This window comes from Eleutherodactylus coqui, chromosome 4, assembly GCF_035609145.1.
Source record: "Eleutherodactylus coqui strain aEleCoq1 chromosome 4, aEleCoq1.hap1, whole genome shotgun sequence".
Classification (NCBI taxonomy): Eukaryota; Metazoa; Chordata; class Amphibia; order Anura; family Eleutherodactylidae; genus Eleutherodactylus; species Eleutherodactylus coqui.
Genome location: NC_089840.1, coordinates 72,026,752 through 72,050,093, shown reverse-complemented (window position 1 = coordinate 72,050,093; position 23,342 = coordinate 72,026,752). Strand labels below are relative to the sequence as shown.

General features: G+C 44.7%; 1 protein-coding gene across 1 annotated transcript in view; it reads right to left on the bottom strand.

Moving 5' to 3' along the window:
- The window catches only part of LOC136624968 (nitric oxide synthase, inducible-like), a 54,223-nt gene that overhangs the window by 16,417 nt on the left and 14,464 nt on the right, over positions 1-23,342 (bottom strand). Inside the window, exons 10-18 of the mRNA XM_066598900.1 lie at positions 22,203-22,304; positions 12,787-12,981; positions 9,673-9,755; positions 9,201-9,345; positions 6,758-6,862; positions 5,007-5,056; positions 2,924-3,098; positions 2,350-2,482; positions 1,595-1,673 (exon numbers count right to left, since the gene is read on the bottom strand). Of these exons, the coding sequence (XP_066454997.1) occupies positions 1,595-1,673; positions 2,350-2,482; positions 2,924-3,098; positions 5,007-5,056; positions 6,758-6,862; positions 9,201-9,345; positions 9,673-9,755; positions 12,787-12,981; positions 22,203-22,304 (1,067 nt within the window). The remainder of the gene's footprint in view (positions 1-1,594; positions 1,674-2,349; positions 2,483-2,923; positions 3,099-5,006; positions 5,057-6,757; positions 6,863-9,200; positions 9,346-9,672; positions 9,756-12,786; positions 12,982-22,202; positions 22,305-23,342) is intronic.

Genomic DNA, 23,342 nt, shown 5'->3' with positions numbered 1-23,342 from the left:
GACTCGAGTAACGAGCACTCGAGCATTTTGGTGCTCGCTCATCTCTACTGATCATTCAGTTGCTGCACACGTTTACACCAAAACATTATCGAGCAAAAACACTTGACCTAACAATTATTTTCAGGAGATTATAATTTGGTGTATATTGTGGAAAAAAATATTTGGAAGGGAAAATTGCACATTTTATCACAATATCAAAAAATGTATTTGGGGTATGGTTGAAGAAGAATGGTATTGATTTAAATTGCTATGTACACTTTTGCACTCCTTTTTTAATCAATGTGTTTTTGGAAATTAAGACTTTTTGTAACTGGTTTTGATAAAAAAAAATTCTGCTTGTTTAATTTCTATACTTTTTTCCAAGGCACTTCAGACAGGAAGACTGAAATGTTAGCAAATTCTGTCAGTCAGAGTAAACTTACTGGCTCCTCCCCTTGCCTGCTTCCCTGTTGTGAACGTGCATTCACTGCCTTTCCATTGAGATATTACAGAGGACAGTGTCTGGAGATGGTGGAGGAGATCAGGAGGACAGAGAGCAGAACAGAGAAAGCTACTATTACAGAGGGCGTTCACTCTGGGTGAATTTTCTGCTGTTATCAGCAGTGAGGTGGAATTGACCAGCAACTACTCAGAGAGAGTATAGACATATAGCTGTGTAGTATTGAGTGGGTGTGGTTAAGCTACACAGCCACTAAAAGAAGAGAGGGGGAGCAGAGTTTGAGAGCATTCATGAGAGAGACCAGTTGATTAGTTCTACGAATGCCCCCACCCCTCACCCCCTTCCCTCAGCCAGAAACCTGAATGTAGGGACTTGGTAAGATAGGTGTAGGGACTTGGTAAGATAGGTGTATATTGATTTTTCATGCGTTGAGGGCCAGCTCCAGGTATATATCAGCTCTTCCATCACAGTGGGCCTCCTTTCTGTCCAGCTCTTAGCTTGACAAGTAAAGAGTATGTTTGCTCAGATATCTATGTGACCCAAAACCATGTGGGAACTGGTATCTGCTCAGGTTTGCCCGCTGTTGACACCAGCATTGAGCAAAGTCAACTTCTATATTAATGAAGTGCCGATAGTGTTTGTAGGAGATACTCTACAGATAAGATTCTCGGTCAAAAGGTTGGTATTAAAGCAGTATTCCCACCTCAGTACCACTGCCATTCTCTCACTGGCCACTGCATCTACAGTAGGCTCCAAGAACTGGGTGGGTTTTATGGAAACAGCCAAGCAGCCTGTGCTACCCTGTTTCTGTAACTTCCATAACTTCTATAAACAGCGTAGGACAGCTATTTCCGCTGATTCCACATCTTAGAAGTAATAGAAACTGTACAGTTTGCTGTTACTTTGTTTATGTAACTCCCATTCACTTCTAAGTACAAGTCGAACCTGGCCTGACATGTAAGCAAAATGGCAACTTTTATTACAGGTGTTTATAGGGAAAATGTATATTATCGAAACAGCAAAAAGTGAATCAATGGCTAAATCACAATATTTTTGTACTAAGCTTGACTGAATGCCTTCATGTAAAACCTTAGCAGTTAGATTCCTCCTACGTTAGGCTATAATAAGATGTACTATTGTTTTCATACTGCTTACCTAGAGTCAGAGTTTAACAAATTTTGCTTTTCCTTTAGGGTCATTTTCAGGATACTTCTTGAATGCAGTTTTGAGAGTGCTGGATGCAAAGAAAGAACATAGACATTTCTAGCCAAATCTGTAGATTTTATGTGACTACGTCTGACTTGCAGGGCTTCTTCACATGAGAGTGTTTTTGTCCCGTTATAGGAGTGTGATAATCACGGCCACATAATGGGATGAAACTATTGATTTCAATGGTTTTGTTTTCATTAGCGGTATTCTCGCCCAACAGTACGGGTGAGAAAAGACAAGACTTACCCTCTCTTTCCTGCAAGTAGTAGTATCTACATGCAGGAAAGATAGGATAGCACTAGAGATGAGCGAGCGTGCTTGCTAAGGGCAAATACTCGAGCGAGTATTGCCTTTTGCGAGTACCTGCCCGCTCGTCTCAAAAGATTCAGGTGCCGGCGAGGGGCGGGGAGCGGCAGGGGAGAGCGGGGAGGAACTGGGGGGAGATCTCTCTCTCCCCCCCCCCCCCCCCCACTCCTCCCTGCTCACTCCTGCAACTCACCGGTCACCCCCGCCGGCACCTGAATCTTTTGAGATGAGCAGGCAGGTACTCGCAAAAGGCAATACTCGCTCGAGTATTTGCCCTTAGCGAGTACGCTCGCTCATCTCTAGATAAGACCCTTTTTTTTTTACCCTATATACAAATGAATTTCTTACATGTTCTAGTAATTTTTTTAGATTTTAGACTTTTCATAGACAAATACCCTTGATGTGATCTAAAGGTTCCGTTTCCTCAACAAGACGATAATTTTCTGGAATCCATTCTTCTGTGGAGGTAAAAATTTTTGGCAACGTGATTTTGTCTCTGTCGGGAACATCAAACACTTCACAGGCCGCCTGCAAATGATAGAAACATGATTGTGCAGCATTTTTACTATTATGCATGATGTCCACAATTAAGGCGGTATCAGACAAGCGTATTTTAGCAACGTATTCAGTCTGTGCTTTGCTCCTCTGACCTTTAAAGGGTCGATTAATATCAGAATCTTGTCTGTCATTTATCATTTGTTGTAAGTTTATTTTTAATCTTCGAAGTACATAAAAAAAATCTCCTGTTGCTACCTGAAAACTGTCAAAATATTTAGTGCTTCGCGTACCTTGGCTCAATGAATACCCAATGCAAATATTAAATGTTCATAGTATTTTAATTGTTACTATGTTCATATCTAAAGTGTCTGGCATCATTATTTTCCATTGTATAAATGCACATACAAAGGATACATAAATGTAGGAGAGTTGTGGGAAAGTTGACAAACACCCTCGAAAATCCATGCATACCTTAAATGTGTGAACAGCCCATGACAAGAATGACTCCTCTTGCCCACTAAGTTCATCTCCTTCACCTGTAGGACTAATCTGGGAGGCACCAAGCTGTGCCAGCCTCTCTTCTAGGGTATGGGCAAATGCACAAAACTGCGGATACATGCTGGAGCCAAGTCCAAAAACAGCGTACCTGGTATAAAAGTAGAGATTTCTGAGACATATGTATTATAGATAGAAATATATCAGTTAAAGGGGTATTCCAGGACTTTATTTTTTTCTATTCATGATGGACAGATTATTAATATATGATCTTCAGGGACCCCCCACTCCAGATCCCCACCGATCAGCTGAATCTTCAGGCCACTGGAACTGTGGCCCTAAATTCAGAAATCGCTAACCATAGCACAGCGGCTCGGGTTCGTATTACATAGGTAAACAAAGCAAAAGGGAATGCATATATAGCAAATGCACACCCAATGTAAAAGTATGTTGTTGTTGCTAGGTGTTTAGTTGTTCACGACCCTTGGCAACCCTGAAGGCGAGCTCCCTCCATGTTTTTAGTTTTAGCGCTGCTTCTTTCAGTTGTGTGATATCCATGCCAGTATCAGCTTTGACAGTATCAGCCATCGTGTCCTTTGGCGGCCAGATCTTTTGCCACTGATCTGTCCAAGCATTATAGATTTTTCTAGCAACTCTGCTCACTTTACATGGCCAAAATATGTGAGCCTGAGTCCGGTCATCTTGTCCTCCAGTGATATATCGGGTCTTATAGGATTCAGGATTTCTCTGTTTGTTACTCTCGCCATCCAGGGTATACACAGCAGCCTTCGCCAGCACCACAGCTCAAACATATCAATCCTCCTTCTATCAGCTTTTTTCGCAGTCCAGCTTTCACATCCATACATGGCTATGGGAAAACAGCGGTTTGTACTATCCTGCATTTAGTTGCTATACCGATATCCCTACTTTTCCAGATTTTGTCCATTTTTGCAGTTGTCATAATTTTAGTCTTCTTTAAATTCAGGTAGAGGCCCATTTTTTTCACTTTCAGTTTTAATCTTACATATCAGCTGCTTCAGACCGGCTTCTGTTTCTGTAAGCAGAGTCGTATCATCTGCGTAACACAGATTGTTGATGTTTCTTCCACCTATTTTCATCCCGATCTGCAATTCGTCAAGGTCTATTTTACGCATGATCACTTCCGCATATAGGTTAAACAAGAAGGGTGAGCAGATGCAGCCCTGTCGCCTTTGCCGATCCCAAACCAATCTGTGTCCCCATACTGTGTTCTTACAGTGGCTTCTTGACTGGTATAAAGTGATTTTATTAGCTTGATTAGATGTGCCAATACACCCAGCTCTTGTAGGGCCTGCTATAGCTTGTCATGGTTGACGCAGTCAAAGGCCTTGATGTAGTCGATAAAGCACATGTAGATATTCTTTTGGTATTCTCGAGCTTTTTCCAAGGTCCATCACAGGTTTGCAATATGGTCACAGGTGCCACATCCTCACCGGAATCTTGCCTATGCATCAGGGAAAGCTGCATCAACTACTGATCTCAGCCTTTCCTGTATAATTTTGAGAGGGATCTTGCTTGCATGTAAAATGAGGGGTATTGTTTGGTAGTTGGAGCAATTCTGGGAGTTGCCTTTCTTTGGTAGAGGGGTGAAGACAGATCCTTATTGATAAACAAATGGATACAAAGACACAGAAGAGCATAAACACAGCTTAAAGCTATATGCAGGCTAATACAAAAACTTCTGACTTCGCCCCAGCATAATGGGAGACAGAATATACATGGGAAATCTTCACTTAGTTCCTTGGATGTATTCCTTATGCACCTCATTAGTTAATGTTATTCATATGTATTTGTGGGGCCCGTTTTCCTTTTTTCTAGCGGGTCATTATGACAGGCGCAGCTTCCATTAAAAGCTCTCATCAAAAAAAAAAATTAAGAAGTCCAAGAATACCCCTTTAATTTAATCAATTACTACACTAACTATGCTAAAGAATACTAAATATTCTTTCATACTCCATAGTGTGCATTGCAGTACTGTTCAGGATTTGCCGTAGTTTAGTGATTCTCTAGGTTTTCATACCTCAGTTTGTCTTGCAGATTCTTCAAGTTGAAAACTGCTTTCTTGAATTCCTATAAAATAAATATTCTATATATTTAGTTGAGTGCATTGAAAAACAATCTAATTATTACTACTATTGTAGTAGTATGAGTAAGGGCTTATTCACAAGGGTGTATATTGGCCGGGTTTTCACGCCCCTGCTGATATATACTGCCCCTCTGATGCATTGGTTTACAATGCATTAGTGCACAGGGGTAAATCTCCGCAGCGTAGAAGTGCCGGTCGGGAGTTTTCACGTTGGCAGCAACAGCTGCATTGACTCCTGTGGAAGCCAATGACAGCTGCAGGAGAACAGAGGTGGGAGGGAGTTTAGCAGTGTGACGGCTAAACTCAGTCCGCCTTCTCTTCTCCTCTCCGCCCTTTGCCGCTGTTTGCAATGGGAGGGAGCGGGACGGGGGCCGAGCTAAGTCCCATCCCCATCCTGCCCCTCTCATTGCAAACAGTAGAGAGGGGCGGGAGCTCAGCACACTAGCTCCCACCTCGTCCCGCCTTCTCCTCTTGCAGAGAGCCGGCGAGGGGGAGGGAAGGGCTGTCTCCCCTTGCCCGACGGCGTGTACACCGCCCCGTGAATCACATGGTAGCGTATATCGGCCGGCCAATATACACTCGTGTGAATAAGCCCTAAGGCATCTTTCACATCTGCACTGGAACCTCTGTTCGGAGATTCAGTTGCAGATTCAGCACAAAATTCCCAGAAGACAAAGTTTTACATTCAGTACTTTTTGGTCTGGTAAAGTGCTGGAGTGGAAACCAAGCAGACCCCATTATATTCAATGGGGTCCATTTGGTGCTGTTCGGTTCCATTATAAGACGGATCCATTAAGCCAGGGAATTCCCCTTTCCGGCTTCAATAATGAAGCAGGAAAAGAGAACCCCCAGCGGAGATGTGAAAGCAGCCTAAGGTATTGTGAAATGTTGGCCATGTTGTATGATATTATATACAGCACTGATTAGTTACACTTAGTAGACAGCACCTTGTATACACCAGTATATAAAGGCTACATGTATACAACTGTCTGACAGCAGAGGGAACTAGAGTTACTGTATATGGAGGATTCATAGAATGCAATGAGATCTAGCAAAGGAATAATAATTAGACCCTAGCAGAGAGTATATCGGGCCCAATTCAAGAAATCAGACAGAACTTGTACATAAAAACTTAATAATACAGTATTGTTCCAAGAGATATGAATGTCGTTTAAATAGAAAACTAATTATTCTTAATCATTTTTGTTAAGATTAGTTAACATTAGTCACCACATCTTATATCTATAGTGGATCCTGGGTTATGTACATATAGGTGTTACCTCTCAGTGTAATCCTGCCTGTGATGTCAGTGAGATGAGGGCTGCGAAGATTTCTCTACAGATCAGGAAGTGACAGACTGCTATTAGGCTTTGTGGTCGGTGTAGAAAATGGATTTTAGGATATTTTGTCTTTTAAATATAGGTTGTGACAAACATGTTTAACTCAAAAATGCGATTTATAGTATCTGATGACACATGCCCTAGAAAAGTGACTATGCAGTCACCAAGTAAAGCTTGCTATAATTTGCCACTGAGTGAGCTTTATCTCTTAACTGTCCTGCATGGAGGGGCACACCCATATCGGAATTGGTTTAAATAACTGTTGCTCACAGTTTTGTAATTGTCTTTCAAACTGGCATTTTTCCCAACAAACAGTAGAAACAAGATGTACAGTATTACACCCACCTCTCCATTACTAGGACTGTCACCATTTCCGAACGTACTTGTAACAACCAGCAGAAGAGGTTCTTCCCCCAAGCTAGCAATATCGTAATCTTCCATACAGAACACCTAAAATGTTAAATATTGCGTTACAAGAATGTTTTATAAGATCAGGTTTTTCACAGAACTGTCTTGTGGTCATCTTCTAGCACAATCTTTGGCGGATGCGCTTCAGGCTGGAGAACATCATATAATATTGTACACTTACAGTAGAGACTTCTGGATGCCAAGAAGAAAGCAGATCAAGTGGTGCATTAATGTAAGTGTATAAAAACCTTCCATTTAACAAGGTGTTTGTTGTTTCTTTTCCTGAAGACGGGGGCAACTGCCTGTGTGTACCCAAAATGTGTTTTATGAAGTGTATTCGATAAAATTCATTCATTTGTAATCTGTTATCGGGCTTCTTTTTGGTGATAAGGGGTAGGAGGCCTTCCCTCTCCCACAGGTAAGTTTATCCTTTTTGTTAAGACTATTCTTACCTGTATTTCAGGTGAGCGCTTTCCTCAACTTTCTGTGTATGTTTTGCTCTGCATGTTACTCTTGAGGCATAGACGTGGCTGCACTTTGGAGAAGTAATTTGCGTGGATTTTCAGACTTTTGGCCAGTACATTGAATAAATTGAGTTTATTAAGGCTCTACTACATAATACTTTACCTTACTCCCATGGAGCTATTTATTTGGAACCCTTTCTTATCATCTAGCACAATCTTTCGTGTCATGTACAAAGAACGAATTACAGCAAAAAGTGGTAGAAATCATTCATTATGAATCACTAGTGGATGGGCAGCTTTAGTTGAACTATGAGGATTATCTGTGGTCGTCTTATTTTGCTTCTATTCCCCCTTCTGTCCACTGAATAAGTTCTACTGTGATTAATTAACATTCTTATGCCAGGTCTTAGCTCCTTTTTAGAATATATTTGTGCAAAAACTAAGCAAAAGTGTCATGTCTGTCTCCTGAGACCTGTGGTTCTGCAGGTGCTCTGGAGTTCTCCTGCTCAGGTGTGGGGGATTGTGCTGGCTGTGTGTGTGTGTGTCTTCAGTCAGCCAATCACCCCAGGTCAGTTCACATAAAGCTGTCTTCTCAGGTCTGGGTGTAGGCAGCTTTCTCTGTTCTCATTTCTCTCTCTGTGTTGTGTGAGCAGGGTTTATGTGTGGTGGCTGCAAGAAAGATTTGTGTTTTGGGTTTTGTTTGGTTATGTCGCTGGACTCCTGGTTAGTCTATGGACTAGCGGTATGGACGGGAGCCGTGACGTGGCCCACTAGCTTCCATATTTTGGCCAAAATGTCAACAAATACCTATCATTTATAGCATTTACATCTGCTACTAGTGTCTTTGTAATGGCTGATTTATGGTGTGATTTTAGCTCTGTGTTTTCTTATCCTGTCCAGTTGTCCCTGTTGGTGGTGGCATGTGTATGCATCCTAGCCTGGGTGCATGGGTTCCTAGGAGCAGCAAGAGCCCAGATCTGAAGACTGCTGGGATGCCCTTTATTGGGGTAATGTCCCTGCTCAGGTAGGTCTTTGGTCATCTTCCTTTGTGGAAGATAGGGAGAGGTGTTAATTAGTAGTAGTTTCACCTGGTGTTCCCTATCCATGGTAATACTTGTTTGGGTCCGGTGCTCACTTGTCCACACAAAAGTAACAAAATATTTTGTTTCAGTCAAGATTAAAATACTTATGGTGAGCACCTTGTATAAGTGCAGTCTGTGACATAAGCATGGCTGCTAGATGTATTACTACAGTAGATCTCTACCTCCATCACTCTGTGTATTTGCAGCCATCAAGTGTGTGTGCCTCTTTGAGAAAAAAGAAACTACTGCTGATCACTATATTCTGCTATCAGTCTTTAAGAGCAACTCCGTAAACAATTCTTACAAGCTGGCCATAAATGTAGCATTACATGTTGGACGCTCAAACAAATCACTGACCAAATAATATATGAATGAACTGAATCCAGTTCCAATGAAAGCCTCTCTTTATTAGCAGGTCTCAGCTCCGGTTAATGAAGCAGGATCCCAGCTAGGAACTTTTTTCTTTTGATTCTGTCAAGAAGTGGAAAGCATCCCCTAAAGCTGCCAGGAATGGGCACCATTGGCATAACTTTTTGGCTAGCTTACAATATGATGGAGCATCTAAGGATAAGGCCGCTTTCAGCCGAGTGTATTTTAGCTCCGTATTTGGTCTGTCTTTTGCGGATCATAATATAGAGCCAATATAAATCTATGTATCTGCTCACATGGATATTTGCCCAGTGGAAAGTATAACCAATATGAAGGTCAATACAGATCAAATACTGATGAACTACTGATGACATACGATTATAATGTCATCTATCAAACATCCGTATTATGGATTTGTATTATAATATGCTCATCTGAACATGGCCTAATACAGATTTTCCTTACCTCAGTGTTAAATGCATGGCTAAATAAAGTTTGTAGCTTTTTTGCAAATGTCTCGGACTTTCCGGTTTCAGTCGCATAGAGGATTGTTGCCTTCGTCCTAGCAGCCAATGGTTTCCACATAAGTCTTGAAGCAAAAAGAATTCCCCTGAAACAGCAAGTACACATTGTAGATTAAACATATAATGTATACAACTAGCAAAACGTCTTGGATGAACATTTCATGTATTCCTGTATCGGGGTTATCAGATTGTTTCCTAAGAGCCCAGCAATCTTTTCTTCTACCATACACGTCCGTCAGCTACGTGGATTCTGAGTTCTCATTTCGTCAGCCTTCGTCAGTATTGCAATGTTGGAAACTCCCTTCGAAACCACTGACTTGTTATTGAGGATAAATGGGAACAGAACCATGTCGTGTTTTTGGAAAGGCTTGGTTCCTACTCAGATATCTGGATTAAAAATCTTAATATCTTACTTTGAAATAGTTTTGAGTCTTATTTCTTTTTTCTGCGGTTTCCGGCTCTCATCGTGCCACTCATGAGTTTTCCAAGCATCAATCTGAAAAAAAGTGTTTACAAAGCTTTATCAGTAAACTATAGAAATGTTCAGCACAAAATGTATACATTTGGACAAAAACAATTGTATTAATGAAACATGCAGCTAGATAATATGTGATTCAGCAGAAGTGCTGTCATAAACCAATGAAAGCAAAATCTTAGAACTCAAGGTAAGCGGTGCTTTTTAGGAGGTGGTAGATTGGCCCAACTCCATAAGGCTTCGTTCAGACGAGCGCTGTGGGCGCACTGTTAATAGCGAGAAAACATTGCGGCTGTAGTGCTGTAAAGATCGTGTGAACGGACTACTTTAAGCTTCGTGAAGTAGCTCGTTCACACGATCTGAGGGGCAAGGTGCGTGCTTTCAAGGCTCCCATAACCTATAGAAAGCATGCAGCAAAGATAGGACATGTCTTATCTTTGCGCGCACCTCGGAACCGACATGTGAGTTTGCACTCGTATGTCCTATCTTTGTTAGATGCGCTAATTCAGCGCATCTAACAAGCGCTCATGTGAACGCTTCTATAGGAACTCATTGGTTCCTAAAGAATCACTCTTTTCACGCGCCTCTCATGTGCTAAAACAGCGCTAATCCGAATGAGGCCTAAGATACATAATAAATTTATTCTGTGGGTCGCCATAATTACAGCGAGATTGATATAGTCACTTTACAAGCATTTCAATTTTTGCACAATTTTTTTTTCAGAAAATGGTTTGTTTTGTGTTGCTGTGTTCAAAGACCCACAACATTTTTATTCTTCTATGTAAGCAGCTATTTAGCGCTTATTTTTGTGGAGCAAGCTGTAGTTTGTACAGTTCTGGTGATATATTTGACTTTTCGATCAGTTTTTTATTTCATTTTTCAAGTGGAAATGAATGAAAAAAAATCAATTGCAGCATTGCTCTATTTGTTTTAGAACAGTATTCATCACATGGGATAAATAATCTTTTTGTTTTATTATACAGGCAATTATGAATATTGTGATTATTTTATTTAGAAACTAAAGAACTTTTTATGGGAAAAAATGATTTTCTAAACTTTTTTTCATTCCCACTAGGAGACTTCAGCATCTAATCTCCTGATTGCTTATATAATGTAATATATTGAAATAGCTCTGTATTATGCCTCTTGGTGTACAACTGAGAGGTAACCTTTTAGGCCTTCCCTCTTGCAGAACATCATCGGCTTCCATATATGAGAGTCTTGGGGGCAATTTCTTGGGCCGAGGCTGCAGCATTGTTTGTATCATGTAAGGGTTTAAAATGCTAAAATTGGAATTATCTTCAATCTGAGCCATTAGAGTGGGGTGTCAGTTGTAATATACAGCCAGAGATAGATAGATAGATAGATAGATAGATAGATAGATATGGGAGAGATAGATATGGGATAGATTAGATAGATATGGGATAGATTAGATAGATATGGGATAGATTAGATAGATAGATAGATAGATAGATAGATAGATAGATAGATAGATAGATAGATAGATTAGATAGATAGGCCCCCAACTATAATGCTTTATTCATAGTACCGGTCTCACTATATGGAGGAGAGAGGCTCTAATGGCCCCCCTAAGGCTCCCGGGTGCAACTGCACCCCCTATAGCTATGCCAATAGATAGATAGATAGATAGATAGATAGATGTTAACCCTTTACAATCCACTGTCTGACGTCTAAAGACATCCTGCTTGAAGGCTGTACAGCTCCGATGTCGGAAGATGTCCGGCAGGGTATTCTTACTGTATATAACCGGCCGCTCTATTGTCGGGGGCCTCCCCAGCATGTCCCATACTGCAGTACTGGCTCTAGCCAGAAGACAGCGCCATTGTATAATAGCAGAAATAGAAAGCCCCCTAGGAAACCTTGAATCCAAAATTGGATTGCAAAGGGTTAATATAAATATATAGATGCCTTTTCAGATTAATTTTTCATGTGAAGTTTCATTATCCTTGTAATAAGTACAGAAATAGTTAAATGTGAGGTGTCTTGAATAGCTACATTTACACTTTGATCCGTTCAGCCTAAGGGGTTGTCCAAACCTGAAGAAAAGAAGCATTAAAAATTTTCTGTGAACATCCATGAACTGTTTGAGTAACACACAACCTGTATGCCAGACAGACACATGGACATGCTAGGTTCTCCACAGTGATACACACTGTTTGTAGTCTATCTCTGACTGCATTCCCTAGCAGAGTACTTAGACAAGGGTTTTCTAAACCACACAACCTCTTTAACAGCATATGAGTCAATGGCATAAGTGTACGGATTGAAGAGGGTGGAATTGTACCTTCTAAAGAGGGGACAAAAGGGTCCTCTACCACTAACAATACTGCTTATGGAAGGGCAATGTAGTCATAATTAAAGTGACCCTGTGATTTCAGGACAACCTTCTGTCCTGGGACCGCAGTGGGCGTGGTATAGAATATCTGCACTTGTTCTTCTTCGACATCAGTCCAATTCTCCGGTTTCGGTCCAGGTTTTTGGTCCTTCGAGATAGCCAACAAAATTTTCTACTTAGCTAATGTACACTGTACACTGATCTCTAATTGGCCAGCACTAATCAAGTGAGCTGCAATGGCCAATCAGAGAGCAGGTATAGCGTTTGGTAGTCTAACACTATGGGGATTGGGTAGTGCAAAGTTTGCATTGGCAATTTTGGACAGCCAAAAATAGGACCCAAAACCAGCAGATCAGGCAGATGGCAGAGAAGAACAAGTTTAGGTGATATACACCCAACTGTTCTGGTCCCGGGACAGAACTTTCAACCCGAAACAAGAGGGTCACTTTAATTTCATTGTAATATTTCTCTAGCTAAGAATATCTCATTAGGCATATATAAACTAGGATTAAGTGTTATTACAACTAATTAATTACATTCAGGGGTAAAATACAGCATTAGCAATTAAGTGAGGGCCCAGCTAAATATTTTATAGTGAGTCAATGGTCTTTAACCCATTCCTCTGATATGATTACAATCAGCGTCTGTTTGCTTTAAAGACAATTCTAATACGTCTTGAGTAGATTTTTCTCCTACCTGATAATAGTAAAATGGACTCAAAATGTAATTGAGCATCTCCTGATGATACACCTTAGTGACGCTTCCTGACATTGGCGGAACAACCCAAACCCAGTCTGCTGGACATCCTCCCCTTAGCCTGTATTCATTATCCATGTGCTTCATGAAAGACTCAGCTGCAGAATGATGGTCCATGATGGTCACATTGTGCTTCTAAAACATAGTTTTACCAGAGGTTAGCATCTGCTCGATAGATCATTTCAGCAATCTCACCAACTGATAGCTTCTTTTCAAGATTGACCATGTTGCTGAAATACGATATGTACAATGCATATTAGAATATGAGCGCATATTTTATAGCAATTTGGAGACTTTCTCAAATACAGAACTGCTGTTACTTTACATTTATGGCATATTCAGTTGATATTCTACTGTTATCGCTGGTACAGAAACAAGTACCTGAGTTAGGTCATAATCGAGTACTCAACTGGAAATCACATGTCAAAATGTCTATAGCTAAAGAAAACCAGTTAGTAGAGATGAGCGAACACCAAAATGTTCGGGTGTTCGTTATTCGGAACGAACTTCCCGCGATGTTCGAGGGTTCGTTTCGAACAACGAACCCCATTGAAGTCAATGGGCGACCAGAGCATTTTTGTATTTCGCCGATGCTCGCTAAGGTTTTCATGTGTGAAAATCTGGGCAATTCAAGAAAGTGATGGGAATGACACAGAAACGGATAGGGCAGGCGAGGGGCTACATGTTGGGCTGCATCTCAAGTTCACAGGTCCCACTATTAAGCCACAATACCGGCAAGAGTGGGCCCCCCCCCCCTCCCAACAACTTTTACTTCTGAAAAGCCCTCATTAGCATGGCATACCTTTGCTAAGCACCACACTAGCTACAACAAAGCACAATCACTGCCTGGATGACACTCCGCTGCCACTTCTCCTGGGTTACATGCTGACCAACTGCCCCCCCTCCCCCCCACAGCGCACACCAAAGTGTCCCTGCGCAGCCTTCAGCTGCCCTCATGCCACGCCACACTCATGTCTATTTAGAAGTGCGTCTGCCATGAGGAGGAACCGCAGGCACACACTGCAGAGGGTTGGCATGGCTAGGCAGCGGCCCTCTTTAAAAGGGGCGGGGCGATAGCCCACAATGCTGTACAGAAGCAATGAGAAATAGAATCCTGTGCCACCGCCATCAGGAGCTGCACACGTAGGCATAGCAATGGGGAACCTATGTGCCACACACTATTCATTCTGTCAAGGTGTCTGCATGCCCCAGTTAGACCGGGCTTTTTAATTCATAGACACAGGCAGGTACAACTCCCTATTGTGAAGTCCCTGTCGACCCACAGCATGGGTGGGTGCCAGGAAGCCACCGGCGGTACATAGAAATATCCCATTGCATTGCCCAACACAGCTGAGGTAGTAATGTCGTGCGTAATACAGGTGGGCTTCGGCCCACACTGCATGCCCCAGTCAGACTGGGGTTCTTTAGAAGTGGACACATGTATTAAAAACTCCGTGTGCACCTACAGCATGGGTGGCTCCCTGGAACCCACCGGCGGTACATAAAAATATCCCATTGCATTGCCCAACACAGCTGAGGTAACGTCAGCTGTAATGCAGGTGGGCTAAAAATTAATTTGATTACACTGTAGGCGAGGGCCCACAAAAATTGCTGTATCAACAGTACTAATGTACATCCCAAAAATTGGCCATGGCCAGCCAAGAGGGCAGGTGAAACCCATTAATCGCTTTGGTTAATGTGGCTTAAGTGGTAACTAGGCCTGGAGGCAGCCCAGTGTAACGAAAAATTGGTTCAAGTTAAAGTTCCAACGCTTTTAAGCGCATTGAAACTTATAAAAATTGTTCAGAAAAATTATTTGAGTGAGCCTTGTGGCCCTAAGAAAAATTGCCCGTTCAGCGTGATTACGTGAGGTTTCAGGAGGAGGAGCAGGAGGAGGAATATTAGACACAGATTGATGAAGCAGAAATGTCCCCGTTTTGGATGGTGAGAGAGAACGTAGCTTCCATCCGCGGGTGCAGCCTACGTATTGCTTACGTATCGCTGCTGTCCGCTGGTGGAGAAGAGAAGTCTGGGGAAATCCAGCCTTTGTTCATCTTGATGAGTGTTAGCCTGTCGGCACTGTCGGTTGACAAGCGGCTACGCTTATCTGTGATGATTCCCCCAGCCGCACTAAACACCCTCTCTGACAAGACGCTAGCCGCAGGACAAGCAAGCACCTCCAGGGCATACAGCGCTAGTTCAGGCCACGTGTCCAGCTTCGACACCCAGTAGTTGTAGGGGGCAGAGGCGTCACCAAGGATGGTCGTGCGATCCGCTACGTACTCCCTCACCATCCTTTTACAGTGCTCCCGCCGACTCAGCCGTGACTGGGGAGCGGTGACACAGTCTTGGTGGGGAGCCATAAAGCTGGCCAGGCCCTTAAAGACTGTTGCACTGCCTGGGATGTACATGCTGCTCGATCTACGCACATCCCCTGCTACCTGGCCCTCGGTACTGCGCCTTCTGCCACTAGCGCTGTCGGCTGGGAATTTTACCATCAGCTTGTCCGCAAGGGTCCTGTGGTATAGCAACACTCTCGAACCCCTTTCCTCTTCGGGAATCAGAGTGGGCAGGTTATCCTTATACCGTGGATCGAGCAGTGTGTACACCCAGTAATCCGTCGTGGCCAGAATGCGTGCAACGCGAGGGTCACGAGAAAGGCATCCTAACATGAAGTCAGCCATGTGTGCCAGGGTACCTGTACGCAACACATGGCTGTCTTCACTAGGAAGATCACTTTCAGGATCCTCCTCCTCCTCCTCCTCCTCCTCCTCCTCCTCCTCCTCCTCCTCCTCCTCAGGCCATACACGCTGAAAGGATGACAGGCAATCAGCCGGTGTACCGTCAGCAGCGGCCCAAGCTGTCTCTTCCCCCTCCTCCTCATCCTCCTCATGCTCCTCCTCCTCCTCCTGTACGCGCTGAGAAATAGACAGGAGGGTGCCCTGACTATCCAGCGGCATACTGTCTTCCCCCGCCCCCGTTTCCGAGCGCAAAGCAGCTGCCTTTATGGTTTGCAGGGAATTTCTCAAGATGCATAGCAGAGGAATGGTGACGCTAATGATTGTAGCATCGCCGCTCACCACCTGGGTAGACTCCTCAAAATTACCAAGGACATGGCAGATGTCTGCCAACCAGGCCCACTCTTCTGAAAGGAATTGAGGAGGCTGACTCCCACTGCGCCGCCCATGTTGGAGTTGGTATTCGACTATAGCTCTACGTTGTTCATAGAGCCTGGCCAACATGTGGAGCGTAGAGTTCCACCGTGTGGGCACGTCGCACAGCAGTCGGTGCACTGGCAGCTTAAAGTGATGTTGCAGGGTGCGCAGGGTGGCAGCGTCCGTGTGGGACTTGCGAAAAAGTGCGCAGAGCCGGCGCGCCTTTACGAGCAGGTCTGACAAGCGTGGGTAGCTTTTCAGAAAGCACTGAACCACCAAATTAAAGACGTGGGCCAGGCATGGCACGTGCGTGAGGCTGCCGAGCTGCAGAGCCGCCACCAGGTTACGGCCGTTGTCACACACGACCATGCCCGGTTGGAGGCTCAGCGGCGCAAGCCAGCGGTCGGTCTGCTGTGTCAGACCCTGCAGCAGTTCGTGGGCCGTGTGCCTCTTATCGCCTAAGCTGAGTAGTTTCAGCACGGCCTGCTGACGCTTGCCCACCGCTGTGCTGCCACACCGCGCGACACCGACTGCTGGCGACATGCTGCTGCTAACACATCTTGATTGCGAGACAGAGGAGGAGGGTGCTTTAGTGGAGGAAGCATACACCTCCGCAGATACCACCACCGAGCTGGGGCCCGCAATTCTGGGGGTGGGTAGGACATGAGCGGTCCCAGGCTCTGACTCTGTCCCAGCCTCCACTAAATTCACCCAATGTGCCGTCAGGGAGATGTAGTGGCCCTGCCCGCCTGTGCTTGTCCACGTGTCCGTAGTTAAGTGGACCGTGGCAGTAACCGCGTTGGTGAGGGCGCGTACAATGTTGCGGGAGACGTGGTCGTGCAGGGCTGGGACGGCACATCGGGAAAAGTAGTGGCGACTGGGAACTGAGTAGCGCGGGGCCGCCGCCTCCATGATACTTTTGAAGGACTCCGTTTCCACAACCCTATACGGCAGCATCTCAAGGCTGATGAATTTTGCTATGCGGACGGTTAACGTTTGAGCGTGCGGGTGCATGGCGGCGTACTTGCGCTTGCGCTCCAACAGTTGCGCAAGCGACGGCTGGACGGTGCGCTGAACTACACTGCTGGATGGGGCCGAGGACAGTGGAGGTGAGGGTGTGGGTGCAGGCCAGGAGACGGTAGTGCCTGTGTCCTGAGAGGGGGGTTGCATCTCAGTGGCAGGTTGGGGCACAGGGGGAGAGGCAGGGGTGCAAACCGGAGGCGCTGAACGGCCTTCGTCCCACCTTGCGGGGTGCTTGGCCATCATATGTCTGCGCATGGTGGTGGTGGTGAGGCTGTTGGTGTTGGCTCCCCGGCTGAGCTTTGCGCGACAAAGGCTGCACACCACTGTTCGTCGGTCGTCAGGCGTCTCTGTGAAAAACTGCCAGACCTTAGAGCACCTCGGCCTCTGCAGGGTGGCATGGCGCGAGGGGGCGCTTTGGGAAACACTTGGTGGATTATTCGGTCTGGCCCTGCCTCTACCCCTGGCCACCGCACTGCCTCTTGCAACCTGCCCTGCTGATGCCCTTGACTCCCCCTCTGAAGACCTGTCCTCCTGAGTAAGCGTTGCACACCAGGTGGGGTCAGTCACCTCATCGTCCTGCTGCTCTTCCTCCGAATCCTCTGTGCGCTGCTCCCTCGGACTTACTGCCCTTACTACTACCTCACTGCAAGACAACTGTGTCTGATCGTCATCGTCCTCCTCACCCACAGAAAGTTGTTGAGACAGTTGGCGGAAGTCCCCAGCCTCTTCCCCCGGACCCCGGGAACTTTCGAATGGTTGGGCATCAGTGACGATAAACTCCTCTGGTGGGAGAGGAACCGCTGCTGCCCAATCTAAGCAGGGGCCCGAGAACAGTTCCTGGGAGTGTTCCCGCTCCTGAGCAGGTGTCATTGTAGTGGAGTGAGGAGGCTGGGAGGAAGGAGGAGCAGCAGACAGAGGATTCGGATTTGCAGCAGTGGACGGCGCAGAACTGCGGGTAGACGATAGGTTGCTCGAAGCACTTTCTGCCATCCAGGACAGGACCTGCTCACACTGCTCATTTTCTAATAACCGTCTCCCGCGTGGACCCATTAATTGGGCGATGAATGTGGGGACACCAGAAACGTGCCTCTCTCCTAATCGCGCAGCAGTCGGCTGCGACACACCGGGATCAGGAGCTCGGGCTGTGCCAACACCCTGACTTGGCCCTCCGCGTCCTCGGCCGCGTCCACGTCCTCTAGGCCTACCCCTACCCCTCAGCATGCTGTATTACCAGTGATTTGATTTCACAGGCAGCTAATAAATTGGCGCAAGACTGCAGGCCAAATATAATTTTTTCCCTTTTTTGAAAACGAAAGGCCCCACTGCCTCTAGTGAATGTATAATCTAAGTTTAATAACTGTGCTGTTTTCCTGCTAATGTGTCACAGAACGTGAGGGTAGCAGAGTTATTAACTGTGGCAGAGCAGGTATTTTTTTCCCAATTAAGGAAAGCAAATGGCGAAGCCAGGAGTAAAACGTAGCTGGGTGCGTCTGATTTTTACAGGTTGCACACGCAGCCGACACGTGTCCACCGCCCTTAGGACGGACAGAGGCAGGACAAATAGAATTATTTTCTGTTTTTTTGCACCAAAAGGCAGCACTGCGTATATTCTATGAACATGAGAAGTTTAATAACTGTGCTGTTTTCCTGCTAATGTGTCACAGAACGTGAGGGTAGCAGAGTTATTAACTGTGGCAGAGCAGGTATTTTTTTTCCCAATTAAGGAAAGCAAATGGCGAAGCCAGGAGTAAAACGTAGCTGGGTGCGTCTGATTTTTACAGGTTGCACACGCAGCCGACACGTGTCCACCGCCCTTAGGACGGACAGAGGCAGGACAAATAGAATTATTTTCCGTTTTTTTGCACCAAAAGGCAGCACTGCGTATATTCTATGAACATGAGAAGTTTAATAACTGTGCTGTTTTCCTGCTAATGTGTCACAGAACGTGAGGGTAGCAGAGTTATTAACTGTGGCAGAGCAGGTATTTTTTTTCCCAATTAAGGAAAGCAAATGGCGAAGCCAGGAGTAAAACGTAGCTGGGTGCGTCTGATTTTTACAGGTTGCACACGCAGCCGACACGTGTCCACCACCCTTAGGACGGACAGAGGCAGGACAAATAGAATAATTTTCCGTTTTTTTGCACCAAAAGGCAGCACTGCGTATATTCTATGAACATGAGAAGTTTAATAACTGTGCTGTTTTCCTGCTAATGTGTCACAGAACGTGAGGGTAGCAGAGTTATTAACTGTGGCAGAGCAGGTATTTTTTTTCCCAATTAAGGAAAGCAAATGGCGAAGCCAGGAGTAAAACGTAGCTGGGTGCGTCTGATTTTTACAGGTTGCACACGCAGCCAACACGTGTCCACCGCCCTTAGGACGGACAGAGGCAGGACAAATAGAATTATTTTCACTTGTTTTACAAGCAAAAGGCAGCACTGCGTATATTCAATGAATAATAACTGTGTTGTGGCCCTGCCTATACAATTCTTTCCCTGCAGTATCAATGGAGGGTGCAATGCTCTGCAGAGGCGATTTTGAGAAGCAAAAAAAAATGCAGCACAGCTAACAGCAGCCTGGACAGTACTGCACACGGTTAAATATGGCCCTAGAAAGGACCGTTGAGGTTCTTGAAGGCTACACTCACTCCTAACACTCTCCCTGCCTATGCAGCACTTCTGTCCCTAATGCCAGGTGCAACGCTCTGCAGAGCCGATTTTGAGGAAAAAAAAAATTGCCACTGCTAACAGCAGCCAACACACAGCTATCAGTGGCCCTAATAAGGACCTTTGGGGGGTCTTGAAGCCTACACTAACTACCAATTCTTTCCCTACAGCAGCTCCGGTACAAACAGCACTGTCCCTCATCTAACTCACACGGCATCTGAGGCGAACCGCGGGAGGGGCCGACTTTTATGTTCGGGTGACACCTGATCTTCCCAGCCACTCACAGCAGGGGGGTGGTATAGGGCTTGAATGTCACAGGGGGAAGTTGTAATGCCTTCCCTGTCTTTCAATTGGCCAGAAAAGCGCGCTAACGTCTCAGGAAAGGAAGTGAAAGTAACCAGAACACCGCATGGTGTTCGTTACGAATAACGAACATCCCGAACACCCTAATATTCGCACGAATATCAAGCTCGGAAGAACACGTTCGCTCATCTCTACCAGTTAGCTAAGGAGACTTCAGACGTTTTTCCTTGGGCAATATTTGTGAATAGTTTTCCTCTATAGGGAAGAAGCCTGGGGGCCCTTTTACACGAAACAATTACAGTTCAAATAATCACTAAATTGTGTAAAAATGAACAATAATGGTTCAGTGTAAACATGGCCAACAAGTGAACGATGAACAATAATTCATACACTTACCGTTCATCATTGTTCGTTGTTTGCCAGGTCGTTCCAGGTAAAAGGCATGCAGTCATTCACAAACCATTCCCAGGCATTTACGGACACCCCTGACAGACCAATCATGGGCTGAACGAGCTATGACGATGTAAATGGCTATCTGTGCATGTAAAGGGACGTCTATAAAAGCAAATGACTCATTTTCTCATTCACTTGTTCATTAACATCAACGACTATTTGCTCCGTGTAAAAGGACTCTAAATTTACATCACTACTTATGGATGGCTCCCATGTAAATCAATTTGTGACCCTAAGAACACTCTTAAAAGAAGACAACTGGAGACACCTGTTTTTTTGTTTTTTTTCCCAAGGAGATGCAGTATTCCAATGGGCTGTGAGAGGAAGACCATGAGGGCTCTTGGAGAGAAGGGGCCCAGCACTGGTTGAGTCCTGCAGGTTACAGCCTTTGTTGCTGAATGGCCATAACCTGCAGGACTCCTCTCTTCAGAGGAACTGAGTTGTTAACCAACATGGAGGTGAGGAATTGTCCTAAGCTTTACTCACATGGGCAAGTTGCATCTGGAATCAGAGGAGCAACTCGCATCATACAGCACACGGACCATCTATGTGCTGTCTGATCTGCATGGAGAGTGCACGCTGCAGGCCCTATTCCTGTCCTTCCAGGGCATGCAGCAATTTTTTTCCTTATGGACCATTAATCCAGGTGAAAACTGACCTGTGTGTATAGCCTTGTTGGCTATAATAGGGCTGTTGGCTTTCCATGAAATACACGGACAACACACAGACGGAAAATATCAGAAAAAGCCCTAGGGGTCAGGAAAAGAATAAAAACAAACACCAGACTCTTCTGTCTTGGGTGGCACTTTTTATGTCATGGGGCCCTCTCTTTTCAATGTATGCCATTGGCTTGAAGAGTAAATCTCACAGCTAACGAGAACTTTATTGCCCAACCAACGAAAAATGATTACAAATGGGTGTCTCTGGTTTGCTAATTATTATAATCATATTCTAAGACTCTTTGGGTTGCCATCAATAGGTGGCACTCTCAAGAGTAAAGAGTTATTTGTGAGATCTACAGGAGGTTCCCACAGTATCCAAGTCAGGCTGCAACTTCATGTTTTTGGCAATTCCTTTAGAGTCTCACTTATCAAAACCAGCTCAACAAAAGCCTGCTTAGCTCTACTGCCCATACCAACCAGTCATAGTTCACATTTCATTTTTCCTCTACAATTTACAAAATGAAGGCTCAATTCTCACTGGTTGCTGAAGGCCAGAGGTCAAGTTTCTTGAAAACAGTCTTGTTATACGTGACTTAAATGTAAGCAATAGAGTAACAACTTTTTGACCACTTAAAAAGGGTTGTCCGGTTAGAAATTAAGTTTTAAAATTTTAGAGCAATATGACAAGAAAATAAGTGGGTACTTACCCACCTCAGCTCCAGCAATCCAATGCTGCAGCCCCAGCGATTCACCTTGTCTCTGCTGACAGCAGGTCAGGTTACCGTTGCCTGCCAATTAGAAGCCAGAGCATCACTGATCAGAAATGATGTGAGTGCTGATGACAGGAGATCGGCCTCTGATTGGCTGACAGTGATCACCTGATTTGTACTGTCAACAGTGACTGGATGAATCGTGAAGTTACAGTCCTGGATCGCTGCATTTGAGGAGGGTAAGTGCTGTTTTGTTTTATTGTTTTAAGCGATGTGGCTCTAAATTTTAAAAGTTAATTTTTAAATGGAAAACCCCTTTAAGGGAAGATATAGCTTTTACCTATAACACACATATTAATTTAAAGTTGTCCATGATGGCAAAACTCACTTGGAAGCTGTACAGAACAGCTACATTGATTTCAGTGACTGCATGGTCCTTCCACAGTGAAGCCAGCTTGTGAGTTTCTAAGCCCATCCTCCGTCCTACCTCCTGAAAAGTCACATTGTTACATATTAGTTAGTGTACCTGTCTGCAGCTACAATATGATATATGGAATAAAAAATATATAAACCAATAATATGTAATTTAGATTACTTTATTCAGTGTTGCCTATGGTGTTGATTGGCAGATGAATTATAAACCTCCTGGGGTTTTCTTATTATTGTGATGAGTCATATTTATGATCAGTCACCATGATTATTTGCAGGCATCATTAGATTTCATGTCTATGCACAGTCCTTGGAGAAATTGTCTATGATCTTGTTCAACTATGTAGTGACTGCCCATTCATTTTTTTTTTTACAGCAGTCACTAAGCCTTAAACTAGGCCAGCATCTATATATGGCAGCCAAATGTATGGTCTGCATGGGTATTCCATGCTGGAAGGAGCAGGAATTTTGCTGTCTCATGACAGCGAGGCTCCTCCTCTAACAGCTAGGATCAGAGAAATCCACCAGCTCTAATCCCAAACTTCACCTAAACCTGACACTGCTAAGGGTTTCTAGAAATGGGCAGCCTGACAAAGAAGGAGAATCCAAATGGGAAGTAATATGACAGCACATGAAGTGTTTCATTAAGCAAAAATAAGTTCAATTTTGGCTGTTCTTCTGGATTTGGGGTGTACTCTACGGAGTCACCCCTGTGAAGTAAGTGCTTCACTGTTGTACAATTGATTTACCACCTGGAGCGTTGGGAATTTTTGGCTTGACCAACTCCTTCTATTTGCTTTTTCCAATTATATATCTACTAGAGATGAGCGAACGTACTCGTTTAGGGCGATTTCGCAATTGAGCAGCGCTTTTTTCGAGTAACTGATTACTCGGGCGAAAGGATTCGGGGGCACCGGGGGTGAGCGGGGGGTTGCAGAGGGGAGTGGGGGGGGGGGGAGAGCTCCCCCCTGTTCCTCACTGCTCCCCCGCCCCCCGGCGCCCCCCGAATCTTTTCGCCCGAGTAGTCAGTTACTCGAAAAAAGCGGTGCTCGATTGCGAAATCACCCTAAACGAGTACGTTCGCTCATATCTAATGTCT